The sequence below is a fragment of the Sebastes fasciatus genome, chromosome 18, assembly GCF_043250625.1.
Source record: "Sebastes fasciatus isolate fSebFas1 chromosome 18, fSebFas1.pri, whole genome shotgun sequence".
In the NCBI taxonomy this organism is placed as follows: domain Eukaryota; kingdom Metazoa; phylum Chordata; class Actinopteri; order Perciformes; family Sebastidae; genus Sebastes; species Sebastes fasciatus.
In genome coordinates this window covers 20,298,699-20,314,721 of record NC_133812.1, presented here as the reverse complement: position 1 = coordinate 20,314,721, position 16,023 = coordinate 20,298,699, and the positions used below count along the sequence as shown (strand labels likewise).

The following is a 16,023-nucleotide window of genomic DNA, read 5'->3' as shown; positions in this document are numbered from 1 at the left end:
CAACCATCATCTTCCGCTGATACGAGGCCAGGTTGCAGGGCAGCAGACTTAGCAGGGTATTCCAGACGTCCCTCTACCTAAACTAACTTTTCCTGCTTGGGCCAGAGTCGATAACGTTCCTTGCTCCTGTCACCGCCGCTCTCTCTCTCTCTCTCTTGCTTCACCACTCACTTCCCAATTACACACACTATGTACCGTCTCTGCTCCAAATGGCTCTAGAGAGGGTTATTCGCATTTTTGCGTCGGCCACCGTAGATCTCCTCACTTCACCGCTAGATACCGCCACATCCTACACACTGGACCTTCTAAATAGTTACCAATTCATTTTCAATCAATCGACTAATAGTTTCAGCTGTACTTGTACATTTTCATATGTATTGTTAGCAAAAAAATCTTAATTAGTAAAGTAACTAAAGCTGTCAGATAAAGTAGTGCAGTAAAAAGTACAACATTTCCCTCTCAGATGTAGTGGAGTAGAAGTAGAAAGTGGCATGAAAAGAAAAGACTCGAGCATATATTTGAGATACTTGTACTTTATTTAAGCACAGTACTTGAGTAAATGTACTTAGTTACATTGCACCACTGAGTAAAACGTACATTGTGTGTGTGTGTGTGTGTGTTGCAGTCAGGAGCAGGAGAATTCGATCCCCGGCGGCGCTCCTCCAGAGAGTCTGACCTTCAAGGAGCGCCAGCGTCTCTTCTCTCATGGGAAAGAGGTTTCCAACAAGGTCAAAGCTTCACGCAAACTCATGGAGCTGGAGAACGAGCTCAACACCAAGTAGTCGACCCGAGCCTTTCACCTTCCAGCGCCACCTTAACGACGACATCTCCAAGGTAACATTAAGGTGCTCCTGGAACAAGAACCGGGTTCGAGAGAGAGTCGTCACCCGCTTCCCCACCACTGACTGTCTCCTCCTGTTTGTGTTGTTTTCCCCCTTTTATTTTAATCTTTGAATAACTGGACCATTCACTTTTTTGACGTAGCTATATCGTTGCAATAGGAGAGACATTTATGGCTTAAAACTTTTCTTCCCCTCGTTAATGTCTGTCAAAGATATATAATGATAAAGCACTGTAAAAAAGTTGTAATTGTATCTAGTGAGAATTTGAGAATCACACGACAAAGGGGGATATATTTTTGTTTATAAAATGGTTCTTGGGGCGAGGGGATGGAGAAAGGTTTATTCTCATTTTAAGTTTTTTTGTTTTTTTTAAATAGCTCACTGAAATATGAACAATTTTATGGTGTTATTTTAATGCTCTTTTTCTGCATCATGTTGTTTTCACACTTTTAATTGCCAGCAGAAATGCCCACGGTTGAGCTCCAGACCAATCTTCATTTTCTTGTTTTTTTTAAATTAAATTCTCAGTGAGTGGAAACACTGTTATTTCATTCCGTAGCAAGAAAGCATGGGATTTTTTTCTTTGTGATGTTTTAGATAAACTCTGAAAGATTCTCCAGAGGAGAATCCTACAGTCTGGAGAAGGATCTTTAAGTGCACAACATTACTGTAAATATTTGGGTCCACAACTGTCTCACTCTTTTACTACTGTAGAAACCTGCCAAGCTACTAAAAACTGCAGAACTAATGTGATTTAACAGCATTTTGGTGACAGAAAAATCCAACAGGAAGTACTGCTAAAACTGTACCGTCTCCCTGCTGCTCCTCATGGTCAGTGGAGTTCAATTTTTTTTAAGTGTTCGCCCCAATATGAGGTAATCTTATTTTAAAACTATTAGTCATTTTTTGCAGTTGTGTGAGATTAATTTGATTGTACCTTAAATTCAAACCAGAAATAGGATTTCTTTCACTCACAATGTGATTAATGTTGGTTTTCACAATTTAAAAAAAAAAGGAATTACTCTTTAAATGGATACTTCAGGTGTTTTGAAGTGGGGTTGTATGAGGTACTTCTCCGTAGTCAGTGTATTATCTACAGTAGATCACGGTCGGCACGCCCCCAGTTTGGAGAACCAGCCCGGGAGTAAAACGTATTTTAGCCACCTAAAAGAAAGGCTCACCTAAACAAATTGATATCTGTTTAAGTGTACACGCTGGTCCACTTTAACAGCCCACCTTAAATGAGTCTGAGCACACCCAACTATGGATAAGTACCTCTCTTCAAAACACCCAAACTGTCCCTTTAAGTCCTTGTTTGCTTTACAGATATTTATTTCAAACCTTGTGGAAAAAAAAACATACTTGCACAAAAACTTGTTTTTAATGTTAACTATGTATCTGCAAACTGTTTTGAGAAGTGGGTTACATTTGGGACCTCTCGTACTGTGGTAATCTCTGTTTTTCTGCATTAGAGACAGAAAAGTGTTCTGTTTTTACACCAGCTGTAATTTGGGGAGATCCAGATGTTTTTTTGTTTTTTTTAGGACTGGAGTCAAGGTCACAGAATTGTGATTGTACAAATATATATACACACAATTACCATAATCACTTTCACCAACACACTTTAAACCCCAGTGTGTGTCCCAGTTTTAAAGTAAACAGATGAAAAATAGTTTCAAATGTATCTCTCTTCTGCAGTTTGACTCCATCCTGTGTGTGGATCTATTTAATTTTCCTCTCCAGGAGCCTCCACTAAAACAGATTCTACATGATGAGATAAGATGCTGTTATAATAACTGACCTGTAAAAACACTACAGACTACACTGTCTCCTCTCCCCCCACAACAACAACAACTCCTTTTTAGGTTTCAAAATGAACTGAATCATTTAAATGGTTTCATGTTTAGCCTTTTGTAAATCATTAATAAATACAGATTTTTTCAACAGTGCAGGCTTGACGTGTGGTCTTTTGTCACTATCAAAAATTGTGTTAGTTGTACTTTACTTGAGCATTTCAATTTTATAATACTTTATACTTGCTAAATTATGAATTTTTTTTATAAAATGTTCGACATTCTATACTATGACTTTTTCATGACATTTTCGACATACTATACCATAAAGTTTTTTTCATACAATTTTCAACATACTATTACTGTTTTTTTCATTAAATTTTCGACATGCTATACTATGACGTTTTTTCATTCAATTTTCCACATTCTATACTATGACGTTTTTTTCATGAAATTTTCAACATGCTAGACTGACTTTTTTTCATGAAATTTTCGACAGACTATTACTTTTTTTTCATGAAATTTTCGACATGCTATACTATGACCTTTTTTTCATGAAATTTTAGACATGCTGAACTATTACTTTTTTTCATAAACTTTTCCACATACTATATTATGACTTTTTTTAATGACATTTTTGACAAACTGACTTTTTTCATGAAATTTTCAACATGCTAGATTATGACTTTTTCATGAAATTTTCGACAAACTATACTATGACCGTTTTTTTTTCCATTAAATTTTTCCACATACTATGACTTTTTTTTCATGAAATTTTCCACATTCTATACTATGACATTTTTTAAATGAAATTTTCGGCACACTACTAAGACGTTTTTTTCATTAAATTTTCAACATACTTTAATATGACTTTTTCATGAAATTTTCGATAGACTATACTATTACCTTTTTTTCATGAAATTTTCAACATGCTATACTATTACTTTTTTCATGAAATGTTCGACATACTAGATTACTTTTTTTTCGCCACGGGTCACACTTGAATGGAATTATTAATTAGCCTACATTCCAGAACGGCACTACGTCATCCAGAGTAGACTCGCATGACCACGCAGTCACAGAGTAAACAGAGGAAGATGAAACATGAAAACAAACTACATCTACTTTACATAAACCGGTAATAATAACGCTGTGGGTTAGGGTATCTTTTGTTCATTCGATTTTCTTTTCATAAAACGGATATTAAAGAACAAAAAAAATGTTATTTGATTTTTGTTTTAAAATACAAACATTTATATTGAAATAAAAGGCGTTAATAATCACACCTTCAGATCATGTACATACTTTAAATATGTGATTTCTGGCTGGTTACCACCAGATGTCAGGATGGCCGAGCGGTCTAAGGCGCTGCGTTCAGGTCGCAGTCTCCTCTGGAGGCGGGGGTTCGAATCCCCCTTCTGACAACATCTTTTTCTAGGGACACATTATGAATAACGGTGAAACAGCATTTACTTTTTGACTATTAATCAATTCCCTGCTACCTAAAACTTGCTAACATTACATTAGCATGTGTGAATAGGTGAATGAGGAGGACATTTAAAACATTTTTTTTTTTAGTATAGCCCACCAACTCTTAAATACTGTAGTTTAGTTCAATTACATTTCTGTATTCCTGTGTATCCTTACTATAATTGTGTGACATATGTATGCGTACCTTTGATCCAAAACATCGCTCCTGTTAATATTTTAGTTATTAATGAAACAATTTAAATAAAACACCTATACCGTGTGGAGTTTGTATTAAAAACACCTGCAAACTTCAAAGATCATATTTAGGGTCAGGTGGTTTGGTTTGTGATCCTTCCATTCACTGAAAAAACAAAGAAAGGTTCACAGAAGTCTTGTAATTTACACTTTTTACATTCGTAACAAGTAAAAACTGCTAAAACAGCAATGGTAAGTTGGGTTTGACAGCCATTACTGTACCTCACATACTGTAATGTTAGTTTCCCAATTGGTAAAACTCCAATGTAAACAGACACCACTTAATACTGGTTGAATGGTTAGGGATGCATGATGTAGCGTCCACACGACTTACTGTGAACAATCAATCATGGCTCAACAGCGCTCTCTAGTGATGGAACATGAATTTGAATTTCTATAGGGGTCATTTCAGGATTTCTCAGTTTTCCCGCACCCCTAAATGAACATCTGTCCCACTACTAGTTAAGACAACAAATTATGTGAGAGCAAAATAAGTATCAATAAAGATTTAATTGTTTTTTTCCCCATTCAACTCAAAATGTAATCAACAGAAGGCACTAACTGTAAAGGTTCAAACAAAACTCTTTTTTTTTTAATCTGGAAAAATTGAGTCACTAAAACTTCATCTTTTCTTTTTTAAACATAAAACACTCTAAACAGTAAAAAAATCTGAACATCCATCAACATTATTAATGTAAAAAGTATGAGTGTATGAGGAGAAAACCTAATTTAAATCATAACAAAACAGTTCACTAACTCAAATTGCTTGCACTTTTAAGGAACATGGTGCTACTGACTTACAAATCTTCTATACTAAGTCAACAAAACAAAACAAATCTGTTTCACCATAAATACATTTACATAATAACACTGTAAGGTATATAATCTCACTCTGAAAGTGCTGAGGCTCAACATTTAGCCAAAACATCCAACAAGTAGCACCTCACTTGGATTAATGTTACGCAGAGTGATTGGGAATCGCTGTAAAGTCGCTGCTCATTTTAGTGACAAGATACAACCAGACTGCCTTCACATTAGAAAACCTGTAACAGAAGAGAACAAAAACAAAGTTACCGCACGTAGACCTACGCAAATCTGAAGTCATTCAAGCCTACATACAAAGCTACATTTACAAAAAGGAAAAAATTAAAGACTAAAAATTCACAATGAGGGAAGCCAATCCTCAATTTTGAAATGAATGAAAGCCAATGGCTAAATGTTGGCAGCAAAGCATCTTCCAGCAGTCTATAGTGATCAACATACACTTTCACTTTCACTTTATGCCAATAAACAAAATGTATTTAAAATATTGTCTTACATTGATTATGTGATCCAGACACAAGGCATCTTCCCCTCTGCTTCATCAGTAGACTCAACATAGAGATCTGACTTCCTGTCAGAGCCTTCATCTTCCTGGCCACGCTCTTCCTCACTGTCAGGGCTACGAGGAGCTGCTTCACAGGGGCTCTGTTCCTGGAACCTGAATGTATCAGAAATAAGGTTACATTTTATGTATTTAACTTGAAAATGTATGTAATTTTTCCTGTTTTGGCAGCAAAGTTGTGACTTTTTTTTCTGATATTAAAGATTTTTACTGAAAAATACCCAGATTTTAAAAAGTTTAAACTGATTTCCAAAGCATTAAAAAATAATTTCCTGTTGCAAGAAGTGATTTTTCAAGTTTACAGTTGACAGTGTCTTCTGATGGTGAAGACGGCTCATTGTGTGCCGATTTTAGAACTGATTTTTTGGATTAATTTTAACTTATTTATTCTATTTTATCCTACTTTTTTTAAATTCAAAATTGATTACAAATTTCAGGACTTTTTTAAAACAATGAGCCCAAGCAATGTCTTCATTAAATAGTGCTTCACTTATCTCAAAATTGTGTTGCATAGAATTCACATTAATTGTGAAAAAGGGAAGGGCTGACTAAAAGCTACTTAAATAGAGAGCACCAGAGATGACATATTTTTGTACGCCAACCAGGAAGTTAGCATCGCCCTGGGTTCCCTCGACAAAAAGCCAATTGGATTTTTCCATTGGGTTTTGGATTATTGCCGAAAATAAGATCTGCGGCAAACACATACTTACATACTTGATTTTTTAAGTGTGAATGCAACTGCCAGAAGTAAAAAGCTAACACCAGACTATAAACGAACTACACCACAGTCGCATGAGTGCGAGTATGCACAACAAAGCTGTAAAGGCGGACGAGTTGGCGTGATGATGTTTAGTTGTGTCATTTAGGTACTTGTTAGCAACCGCCTTTTTTAAGACATATATAGGATTCAAAATTCACGAGTGGGATATTTACGCATTTTATATTGTAGAACAAAATGTTAAAATCTCTTAAGCTTGTGTTAACCACAGACCTTAGTTCAGGCATCTCACTAAAAACCCATTTCCAAAAAACATTTGACTTTGAGACAAGGGAACCGGAAGTGTAAACATGCTAATTAATTTCCGGGTTTTAAGACTCATTCCTGTAGCACTCAATACAAGTATAATAAAGACATAAATACAAAGTGATAAGAGCCTACCTCAGTCCTAGCATGATGTCTATATAATTGGCATGTCCGGCATCGACCAGCTCCTTGGCAACATGGACGCCATCTGCCAGAATGTCCACCTTCCAGTGTGTGTTTGACACAAACTCTCTGAAGAAGATCTGGAGGTTCTTCTGGTACAAACACTGCTGGAAAAAGACTCCTGCTCCATCGGTCCACTGTCCATCCACTCCAACTGGTTTCACCCCTCTCAGAATGCAGGGGTACGTCACCTTTGGGAGGTCCGTTATGTCCTCAGGAAGCCTCTTCAGCTTGGAGCAGTCTTCGTACGGGATGCATTCGCAATGGCCATAATCCACCAGGTTTAGGACCGCTGTGGTGTCGGCATGTACGATTTCAGCCCTGCACCATTTATTCTTGGTGTCTGAATTCAACAGGCAGCAGGTGCCAGGGACGAGGTGGGCTTCGGGAAGAGGAGACATCTGCCCAGGGAGGTCGTCCAACATTATTGACACTTTGTTCATGACGATAAGCAAGTCCTCCAGAACAACACAAAACTCGAAGGGAGTCGTCACTGCAGAAGCAAAGCCAGAATACGCTTTGCCTATATCAATAGGAGCAAAGACAAGTTGCTGAGGAGGGCTTGTGTCCAATTCTCCTTCTGCTTTCTTATTTGGGGTTTCGGTGGGTGACGGGATCGTCTCTTCATTCTGCTGCAGTGAGGTTGTGATCTGACGGATGAGGAACAGTCCATTCACAACTATTTCAACCTTCCACAGTTTATCAGCTTCTGAATAACACACAAACACCAGCTTGACTTCTTTGCCGATCATTGGTTTGAGAGTTTCAAACCACAATTCGTGAGCACCCTCTCCCTCACTGAACCCAAAGCAGTTCACCTTGCACAAAACTGCAAGGTGCGGGATTTCTGTCAGCTTGCTACACAGTCGTCGGATTGAGCCACTTGGAATTTCTTCTGTTATTCCATGGTCCATGAGGAGGGCCTGGCATTTTTCTTGGCCTACATCTTTAACGACAGCCCTGTGCCACTGCTTTTCCTCGTCTACCTGAACTAAGCACCTCAGGCCTTGTTTGACGTCCTCTTCAGCCACCATTTCGCACTTGTATAGGTTGTCAGCTATACAACTTTCCAATGCAGTAAGCAGTTCACTGGTCTTATTTAGTCTGACGTAAAAATTGTTGTTACTCAGGACCGACAGAACTGTACCACTCTCTGTGTCTTTAGCTTGAATAGGTATAATTGCATCTGCCCAATCAATTTTCGCTTTGACAGAGGATTTTGCGATTTTTCTTTGATTCTCCTTAAAATCTCCTTTGTTTCTGGTGGGTGCTCTTCTATGCTCTCCTAGTTTAGGTGACAGTTTGTCAGGTGTTGGTTTCAACATTAAGTTTTCACCATCAACAGTGGTTCTTTCGGATTTAGTTGTTTCATTCTCGCTCAGGTAGTTCTGCTCACAGGATCTCGCTTTCTCTTCCATTTCAGATGAATCCACAGGAGTTTCCTCTTCCTTTTCGGTTTCAGTGCTACTTTCAACATATGCTTCAAGTGCCGCTGGAAGACCAACAGCTCTGTCGAGAATCTCAACCTTGACTTCCCAATGAACTTCATGATGACGGACAAAATCAACCATGAGAGGCTTCTCCATTACAGCGTCAGTGAAAGCAGCATCATTTTCGTACGTGCTTGTGTCCAATAGAGAGCATGAAATGCCGAATCTTGGCTGAGAGAGACACTCCTTTGGTATGGAGTAGATCTTCTCCTTCCCCACGACTGCTGAGTTTCCATAGTCCACAAACTCAACTTTGAAACGGGAACTTCCTTCACAGTCCATCACAGCAGAACGATACAGAGCTCCATCTTCCTCATACTCAGCCAGAACAAGGTCATGGATTCTCAAAGATGGGGTAGCCTTCAAGGAATCTCTGAAGATACTTGAGTTGAGATCTTCACCCATTTTCAAGATGGCTGGTTCATCCTCCGACAGTTGAAGAAAAAAACTGTTGACCGAGTTGATGTGGGAGACGAAACACTTCTCCCTGAAACCTGCACTCACTTTCATGTCCGGCAAACACGAGAGCTGAGGGCTCTCCGATTCCTCCATATCTTGTGGTTGTTCTGTGTTTATGTTTGTATCTCGGTACTCTCTTTGTTGTTTTACGTCTGTGTTCTTGTTCTGAGCTTTCCCATGAGTATAGCTTTTGGTGTTTTCTTTCTTTTTGCGAGATGCACTCCAAACTTGAGTGCGTCTCGAGGCATTCAATGTGGGGAAACTTGAAAACGGCCATTTACGTTGACTCTTGCATTGAATTGAAGTCTTTGTGCTTCCTGTGCGGAGAGTTTTAAGTTTTGTCTTTGTGCTGCTCATGTTAAAACTCACAACTGTCTTTGGTTTTGGTGAAAGACTGAGAATGAGCTCCTTTACCTTCTCATTGATGTTAACATCTCCATCAAACAGTTCAACATCAAATGAACCATCTTCGCTCTTTCCAACTATGACAGCCCTCACTTGCTTGTTGAGGATTGCACCATCAAGCCATTCTTTGACATCTGCATAGTGCTCTTCCTTGGACACTGAAGCAAGGTGGCATTTCACAGCCTGCATGGGTGTGTACAACAAATCAGCAGAGTCCCTGGGGATAGACATGACGTGGGTTCTCTCAGATATGTTTGAGTTTCCATAGTCCACAAAAAACACACCGAGGTGCAGAGGCGACTGAACAGGATGTGCCAAACCCCTGTACCATCTGCCATCAACGTATTTTGCCAGGAACAGCTTCTTAACAACTGGTCTCATACTGGCTTGCATCATTTTCTCACTCTCCTCTGAGATTTTCTTTTCGAGCTCTTCAATGATTTCAGTGTTTCTCTCAAGGTGGCAGTAGACCTCCCACTGACTGCTAACGTGAGTGACGTAGACTTGTTCTTCATTTCCAGGGTTTAGGTCATATGAAGAGTAGACGAAAGACTCGGGAAACACTGTTGACAGTTGCTTCGTTGAGATTGTCGCTTCTCTTGGCAGGCCCTGTTCCAAGAGCAAATCTGTTATGCTCTGTTGGGTTTTGGTGTTGTAGAGCTCCACAACATTGCACAGCTCTTTGTTTTCCACATTCAACTGTGAGACAACTTTACATCTTAGCCCGCTAGCGCTGTCTTTCAACGACTTACACACCTCCAGATTCCAATCCTCACTGTTGTTGGGGTCAGCAGGCTCGATTTGGTAGTAAAGGCTGCACCTGAAAGCTTGTCCTTCCAAAAAAACATATTCTGGCATTATTGCCTGAAGATTATGCTCCTTGATTTGGATGGTAAAGCCATAGTCAACCAACATCACTCGGGCATGACCGTTCTGTTTCTCTGTGATGAAGGCCCTGTACCATTTTCCATCTTGAGGTGACTTGGCGACACAACATGAATCCCCTGATTGGAGGGGAACTGTGTGAGTTGAGTAATATTGATTAACTTTATCCATCAGTTCCTCCAAAGCTGGACGCTTATCTAGAGGCTGGCACCAGAAATCTGATGGAGACTTGATGTTAGAGAAAGACACAGCAAAATTACACCCAGGCTTGATGCTTAAGGCTTTGAAGCTAGCGGGTGCTTGGGCCTTCTCAGTTTGATTTTTGGCCGTTTTCTCCTCCTCCTCACAATCCTTCAATTGCTCTGTATTCCCACTGATGTCTGATGTCACACCATTTCTTCTGCATCTTGTTTTTTCTGTCAAATCTGTGTTGTTTTGCACCGCAGGCTGTATGGTAAAGTTGTTCCAATATGCAGCTTGTTTGGCAGAGATCAGGAGGTCAGTGACACTTTGCTTGTTGTCACTTCCCATGTCATGGAGATCAACAACAAATTTGTTTTTTTTCATTTGGACAACATGGACTAGCAGTGCTTTGTTTGACACAGCTCGTCTGAAAAGGTCAGAGGCGGTGCTTGTCCAGACATCATCCAACGGAAAAACATTAACAAGAGTACAACAGAAGGCAAATGCTGATTTGCTGGCAAATGCCTCAGGTATCTTCTTGATCAACATGTGTGGCACTTTCTCAATGTTCCCAAAATCGATAAAAAGAACTTCAGATCCATGATCAAGAGTGTCTGTCACTACACCCCTGTAGAAATGCATGTCTTTTTCATAAACTGCACAACACAGTGTCCCAAGCTCAGGATTCAACAGCATGTCTTCATCCAGCTTCACTTGACTGAAGTTCTCTGTCATTTTTGTCATCATTTCTTCAAACTCATCATTGCGCTTATGTGTTCTGATCCAGAAGTGGCTTGGATTCTGGACATACTCGACATAGCCCACAAAGACAGAGTCTACATGCACCTCTTCTGCTTCCAGTGTTTTACACAATGTTTCGCCCATGATTGTCTCATAGTTTAAATAGCCACACTGAGGTGACAAATCTTCTGCCTCAAAAACTGACTCCACCTTCATTCTAGGAAGCTCTTGAATGGGCTCTGGTGCCTTCATATCTTCAGCACCAATTACTGTGATAGAGTACAGGTGGTGTTTTTCGTCAAAACTACTGATCTCCACATCTAACACTCTTCCAAGCAAGCCTGCCTTGAGAAAACTCAACTGCTGAGTTTTGACCGCCTCATCCTGATCACCCAGGGAGGAGAGCGAGCATGGGAACGCCATGATGGGTGTTGAAAATGAGTCAGGTGGCAACCTGTGGACGTTCTCAACTTTGACAGATTCAAAGAATCCGTAGTCAATGAACAAAACTCGAAGTTGAGAGTTGACTGGGAGAAACTGCACAAAGCCTCTGTGCCATTTCCCATCTTTGCCTTTGACTGAGCACAGTAAACCCAGGTTTTCTGGTGTCTTCTGGTTGTGTTCTTTGGTTCGGCACTCATTAACTGCAGCCAGCTTCTTTGACATTTCCCAAAGATCCGTTTCCATACTGGTCATCTGACAGTAAAACAGCCCAGGGTGAACAGCAGCAGTTACATGCACTTTAGCACGTGTCCCACAACTTAATCTAGGCCCACAGAGAGACAGTATGTCTTCGTATCCCTGCAAACAAGACGGTTTGAAGCTAAATTCTTGTCCCCTTGGCTTTTCAATGAGTAAGTCAGGAACTGGCTCTATGTTTTGTTTGAGTGGCACCTCTGTGAGCATCCCCACCAAGAGGAGGAAAGTATCTGTGTCCACATGCCTCCCAAACCCATGTCTGACAAGGTCAATGTTGATGTCAGGGGCTTCCAACAAGAGCACTTTATGGGGCAGAAGGGCTTGGATGTAACCTGTGACATTTCTTCCAATCAGGTTTGAGAAGTACCCCTCCACTACAGAATGAGAACAACCTTGAAGCAGCAGTACATTTGCAAGAAAGCCGCAAACTATCTTGGGAGGCAGGATGAACAGGTCGTTTGAACAGGAAGATATGCGTGTGATGTCGACACTCAAGACGTTACCGTGATCTATGAGGAAAACATCAAACAAGTCCTCTTTTCGGTTCTGAACTCTTCCTCTGTACCAGCGGCCTGAAGTCAAATCTTCCACGAGGCAAAACTCTCCGATATCCACTGCAGCTTTAGTCTTTGGTATGTTCTGTATTTCGCCTTGCAAGATGTTATAGTCAAGATCACATATGGTAATGTATTGTCCCTGGAAGTGTATCAGGGTTGCTTCAGGGTTCCAGTCCAAGTGAGTTAACTTGAGGTCCACTGGCCAAAGGGCACATGGTGCAGATGGACCATACCTGCAAATTCAAGTAACTTGTTTTATTAACCTTGAAAAAGTGTTAATCATTTGATGAGGTTACGACGTCATTCATTCATTGTGTTTTAACCAACATGTGAAGCCGAGGGCAAATTTCCACATTTGTGGATAATAACGATTATTACTATTTAAGCACCAGGAGCTGCCCATTGTAAGACATATTTCAGAGCCTGGTGTGTAGAGCAAAACGAAACCCATGCTGTGTGTAACTCCCCTAGTCACTATTCCCATTATAATTAAAGGGATAGTTTGGGTGTGTTGAAGTGGGGTTGTATGAGGTACTTATCCATAGTCAGTGAATTACTACAGTAGATGACGGTCGGCACGCAAAATGCACCTTAGCCACATAAAAGAAAGGCCCACCTAAAAAAAAATATATATATATATATATATACTCTACAGTAAGCGGTAAATTGAGATTTCGGACACATGATTCATTATCATTTTGCGTCAGGTGTGGAATAACACATCGGTAATTTTCACATATATAACATTTTTGAGGGCGCTATGTAGTGCAAAAACGTCACACAGAATTTGGACACTCAAATGCCACATGCCATAAATCCTACACACTGTACATACAGTATATAAACATGTATACATGTACATACTGTACATACTCATCCAGTCCATGTATATCCATTCAGTATTTATTTCTTAAACAGTTTAAAAGAGGAAAATATAACTAACATAAATAAGAATAATTTCACTTTTAAATGGGAGGCCAAATAACTGCTACACTAAAGTGTATGCCACCAACTCCGACTATGAAAATCTGTAAAGTAAATAACTACGAAATCACAACTTTATCTAATAGCTAAGCCGTCAACTTCTAAATCAGTCACTAAAACACAAAACATTCCTAAATTTGCTACATTATACTATAAGTAAGAACATGCCAGCATCACTTTATTGCCATTGATTTACTTACTTTTGATGGTCGGAGCGCAGCACTGACTGCATGGCTGCAGCATCAGCAACGGTCACATCCTATACAGAACCTGAAAGATAAATGCTGGTGATGACTAAATGTACTCACTGTCATTAAAACACACAAGATCAAAACCAACACTGATGTTGACCTTTACATACTAAGCCTTATTAAAGAAAAGCTTAAAGGTTCCATATTGTAAAAAGTTAGATTTTCATGTCTTTTATATTATAAAGCAGGTTCAAGTGATATATAAATACTGTTTAAGTATCAAAACACTCAATCCATGGAGAAATACACACAGCCCGTATTCAGAAACTGTGCGTTTGAAACAAGCCGTTTGGATTTCTGTTCATTTGTGATGTCACAAATCTACAATATATAGACCATTTCACAGTTTTAAACGTAAACATTCTAAATGTGTCCCAGTTTATTTCCTGTTGCAGTGTATGTAAATAACATCTGCTGACAGGAAGTAAACATGGACCCAAGCTGTTGCCTAGCAACGCAATTCCGTTGCAATTCTGTTGAAATGCATTAAAACGGAGAGTTTCTGACAGAGGGTAAATACAGGTATATTTAGGCTGACCGTATGAGGGAAATAAAGTTTTTTTTTTAACATTACAGCATGTAAACATGTTCTAGTAGAAACGCAAAAGTACAAGTATGAACCTGAAAATAAGAACAATATGGGACCTTTAACTTTGACACATTATTTACATTTTATTTATTAATTTTTCCTGTTTAATGGTGTTTCTCTGGAAAGTTTTTGAGGGTTGAAGGATAAAGGTGACTTATATTGAACACATAAATAATAATAAATAAATATATAGGCCTATATTTAAAACAATGTCTGAATTGAGTAGTCAGTAATATATTAATTTAAAATGTCAGAGATACTTACTTATACTCGTGCTGCAGTCTTGTGGCCTATGCTACACAACTTTAAATCTCTGCAGCACCATTGCTATGTGCAAAAAAAAGGTTAACGTACAAATCTCTGGTTTAGTTTAGTTAACGTTATTGTACACAAGACATTGTACATATTGTACTTTACAAGAGTAAATACAATGCAAGTCACCACAGGTGTTATATTAATAATATATATTATATATAATTAAATTATGATTATACTTATATTATTATACTTATATTATATTACTTATTATAATTATAATATATTGTTTATATTATTATATAATAATAATATAAACAATATATATAATTAAATTATGATTACACTTATATTATATTACTTATTATAATTATAATATATTGTTTATATTATTATATAATAATAATAATATAAACAATATATATAATTAAATTATGATTATACTTATATTATATTACTTATTATAATTATAATATATTATATATATTGTTTATATTATTATATAATAATAATATAAACAATATATATAATTAAATTATGATTATACTTATATTATTATACTTATATTATATTACTTATTATAATTATAATATATTATATTATATATATTGGTTAATTATTATTATATAATAATAATGTAAAAAATAATAATAAATACCCAAATTATATTTTATTCATATTGGTAGACTAGCTTTATTTAAATAACATGAAAATGCACAAATGTGAGGTTATTGTCTGATCTGCATGAGACTGTTTGATTTTAGCAATCTAGCTAACATAGCTAGCTACGCTACACGATGATGAAGCTGACTAACTTCATACTTCAGAGTAACTGTTCGCCTACATCATGGTCGGTTCTATCTTAGATAACCGTCATTGAATAGAAGCACCGACATCTTTCTGTCTAACGTTTCCTCAACTCACATTCAAGACTGTTTCCTACCTTTTGTACCGCCTCATGTGAGCGACATGTCAAGTTAAAGTTGACGTTACTCAGGATGCTGCAACCAACCAGGAGGGAACAGCGAACTGGAGGAACTCTCGCGAGATTACAGTTAGGCTGTTCTCTACATTCATGGTTAGGATAGGTCAGAGATCAGGGGTCAGCAACCTGTGGCTCTTTAGCTCCTCTCCAGTGGCTCCCTGTGGATGTTTTTTAAAAATTAGTGGAATAGAATAAATATTTTTTACATTTTCAATTTTATTTATCATTTTTTTTTATCATCATTTAGGCAAGGCAGCTTTATTTGTATAGCACATTTCAGCAACAGGGCAATTCAAAGTGCTTTACATAAACATTCAAGAACATTGCGACAAAGTGCAAAAGAATATTAAGACATAATTAAAACAGTTATAAAAACATAAAAACATTATAAAAACATAAAAACATTTGTAGGTCTATGATAAAATATATCTGAGATTTCGAGAATAAAGTCATAATTTTACGAGAATAAAAGTCGTAGTATTATTAGAATAAAGTCATAATGTTATAAAGTAGTAATTTTACGTGTTATTTTATTTTTTCTTATTTAATTTCAACTGAAAGTGTTGATAGATGCATTATTTTCAAACAA

The 16,023-nt window shown here is 37.9% G+C and overlaps 2 protein-coding genes and 1 non-coding gene across 21 annotated transcripts in view; 2 read left to right on the top strand and 1 right to left on the bottom strand.

Moving 5' to 3' along the window:
* Nucleotides 1-2,791, top strand: part of afdna (afadin, adherens junction formation factor a) — a 102,480-nt gene extending 99,689 nt beyond the window's left edge. For 17 of the 19 annotated variants that reach the window (XM_074614702.1, XM_074614716.1, XM_074614701.1 and 14 more), the window contains one exon: nucleotides 626-2,791. In XM_074614702.1, the coding sequence (XP_074470803.1) occupies nucleotides 626-782 (157 nt within the window). In that variant the 3' untranslated portion in view covers nucleotides 783-2,791. The remainder of the gene's footprint in view (nucleotides 1-625) is intronic. The other 2 variants (XM_074614713.1, XM_074614714.1) reach the window with 1 other exon arrangement.
* Nucleotides 2,792-3,976: 1,185 nt separating this feature from the next.
* trnal-cag (transfer RNA leucine (anticodon CAG)) lies at nucleotides 3,977-4,059 on the top strand. The gene has a single exon. It is a non-coding gene; the product is annotated as a tRNA-Leu (tRNA).
* A 1,293-nt stretch (nucleotides 4,060-5,352) lies between these two features.
* tdrd15 (tudor domain containing 15) lies at nucleotides 5,353-15,588 on the bottom strand. Its single transcript, XM_074615881.1, has 4 exons — nucleotides 15,393-15,588; nucleotides 13,555-13,624; nucleotides 6,904-12,603; nucleotides 5,353-5,840 (listed from the first exon to the last, which is right to left on the bottom strand). The coding sequence occupies exons 2-4, from the start codon at nucleotides 13,584-13,586 to the stop codon at nucleotides 5,684-5,686; spliced, it is 5,889 nt and encodes a 1,962-aa protein (XP_074471982.1). The 5' UTR covers nucleotides 13,587-13,624; nucleotides 15,393-15,588; the 3' UTR covers nucleotides 5,353-5,683.
* Nucleotides 15,589-16,023: the final 435 nt, after the last annotated feature.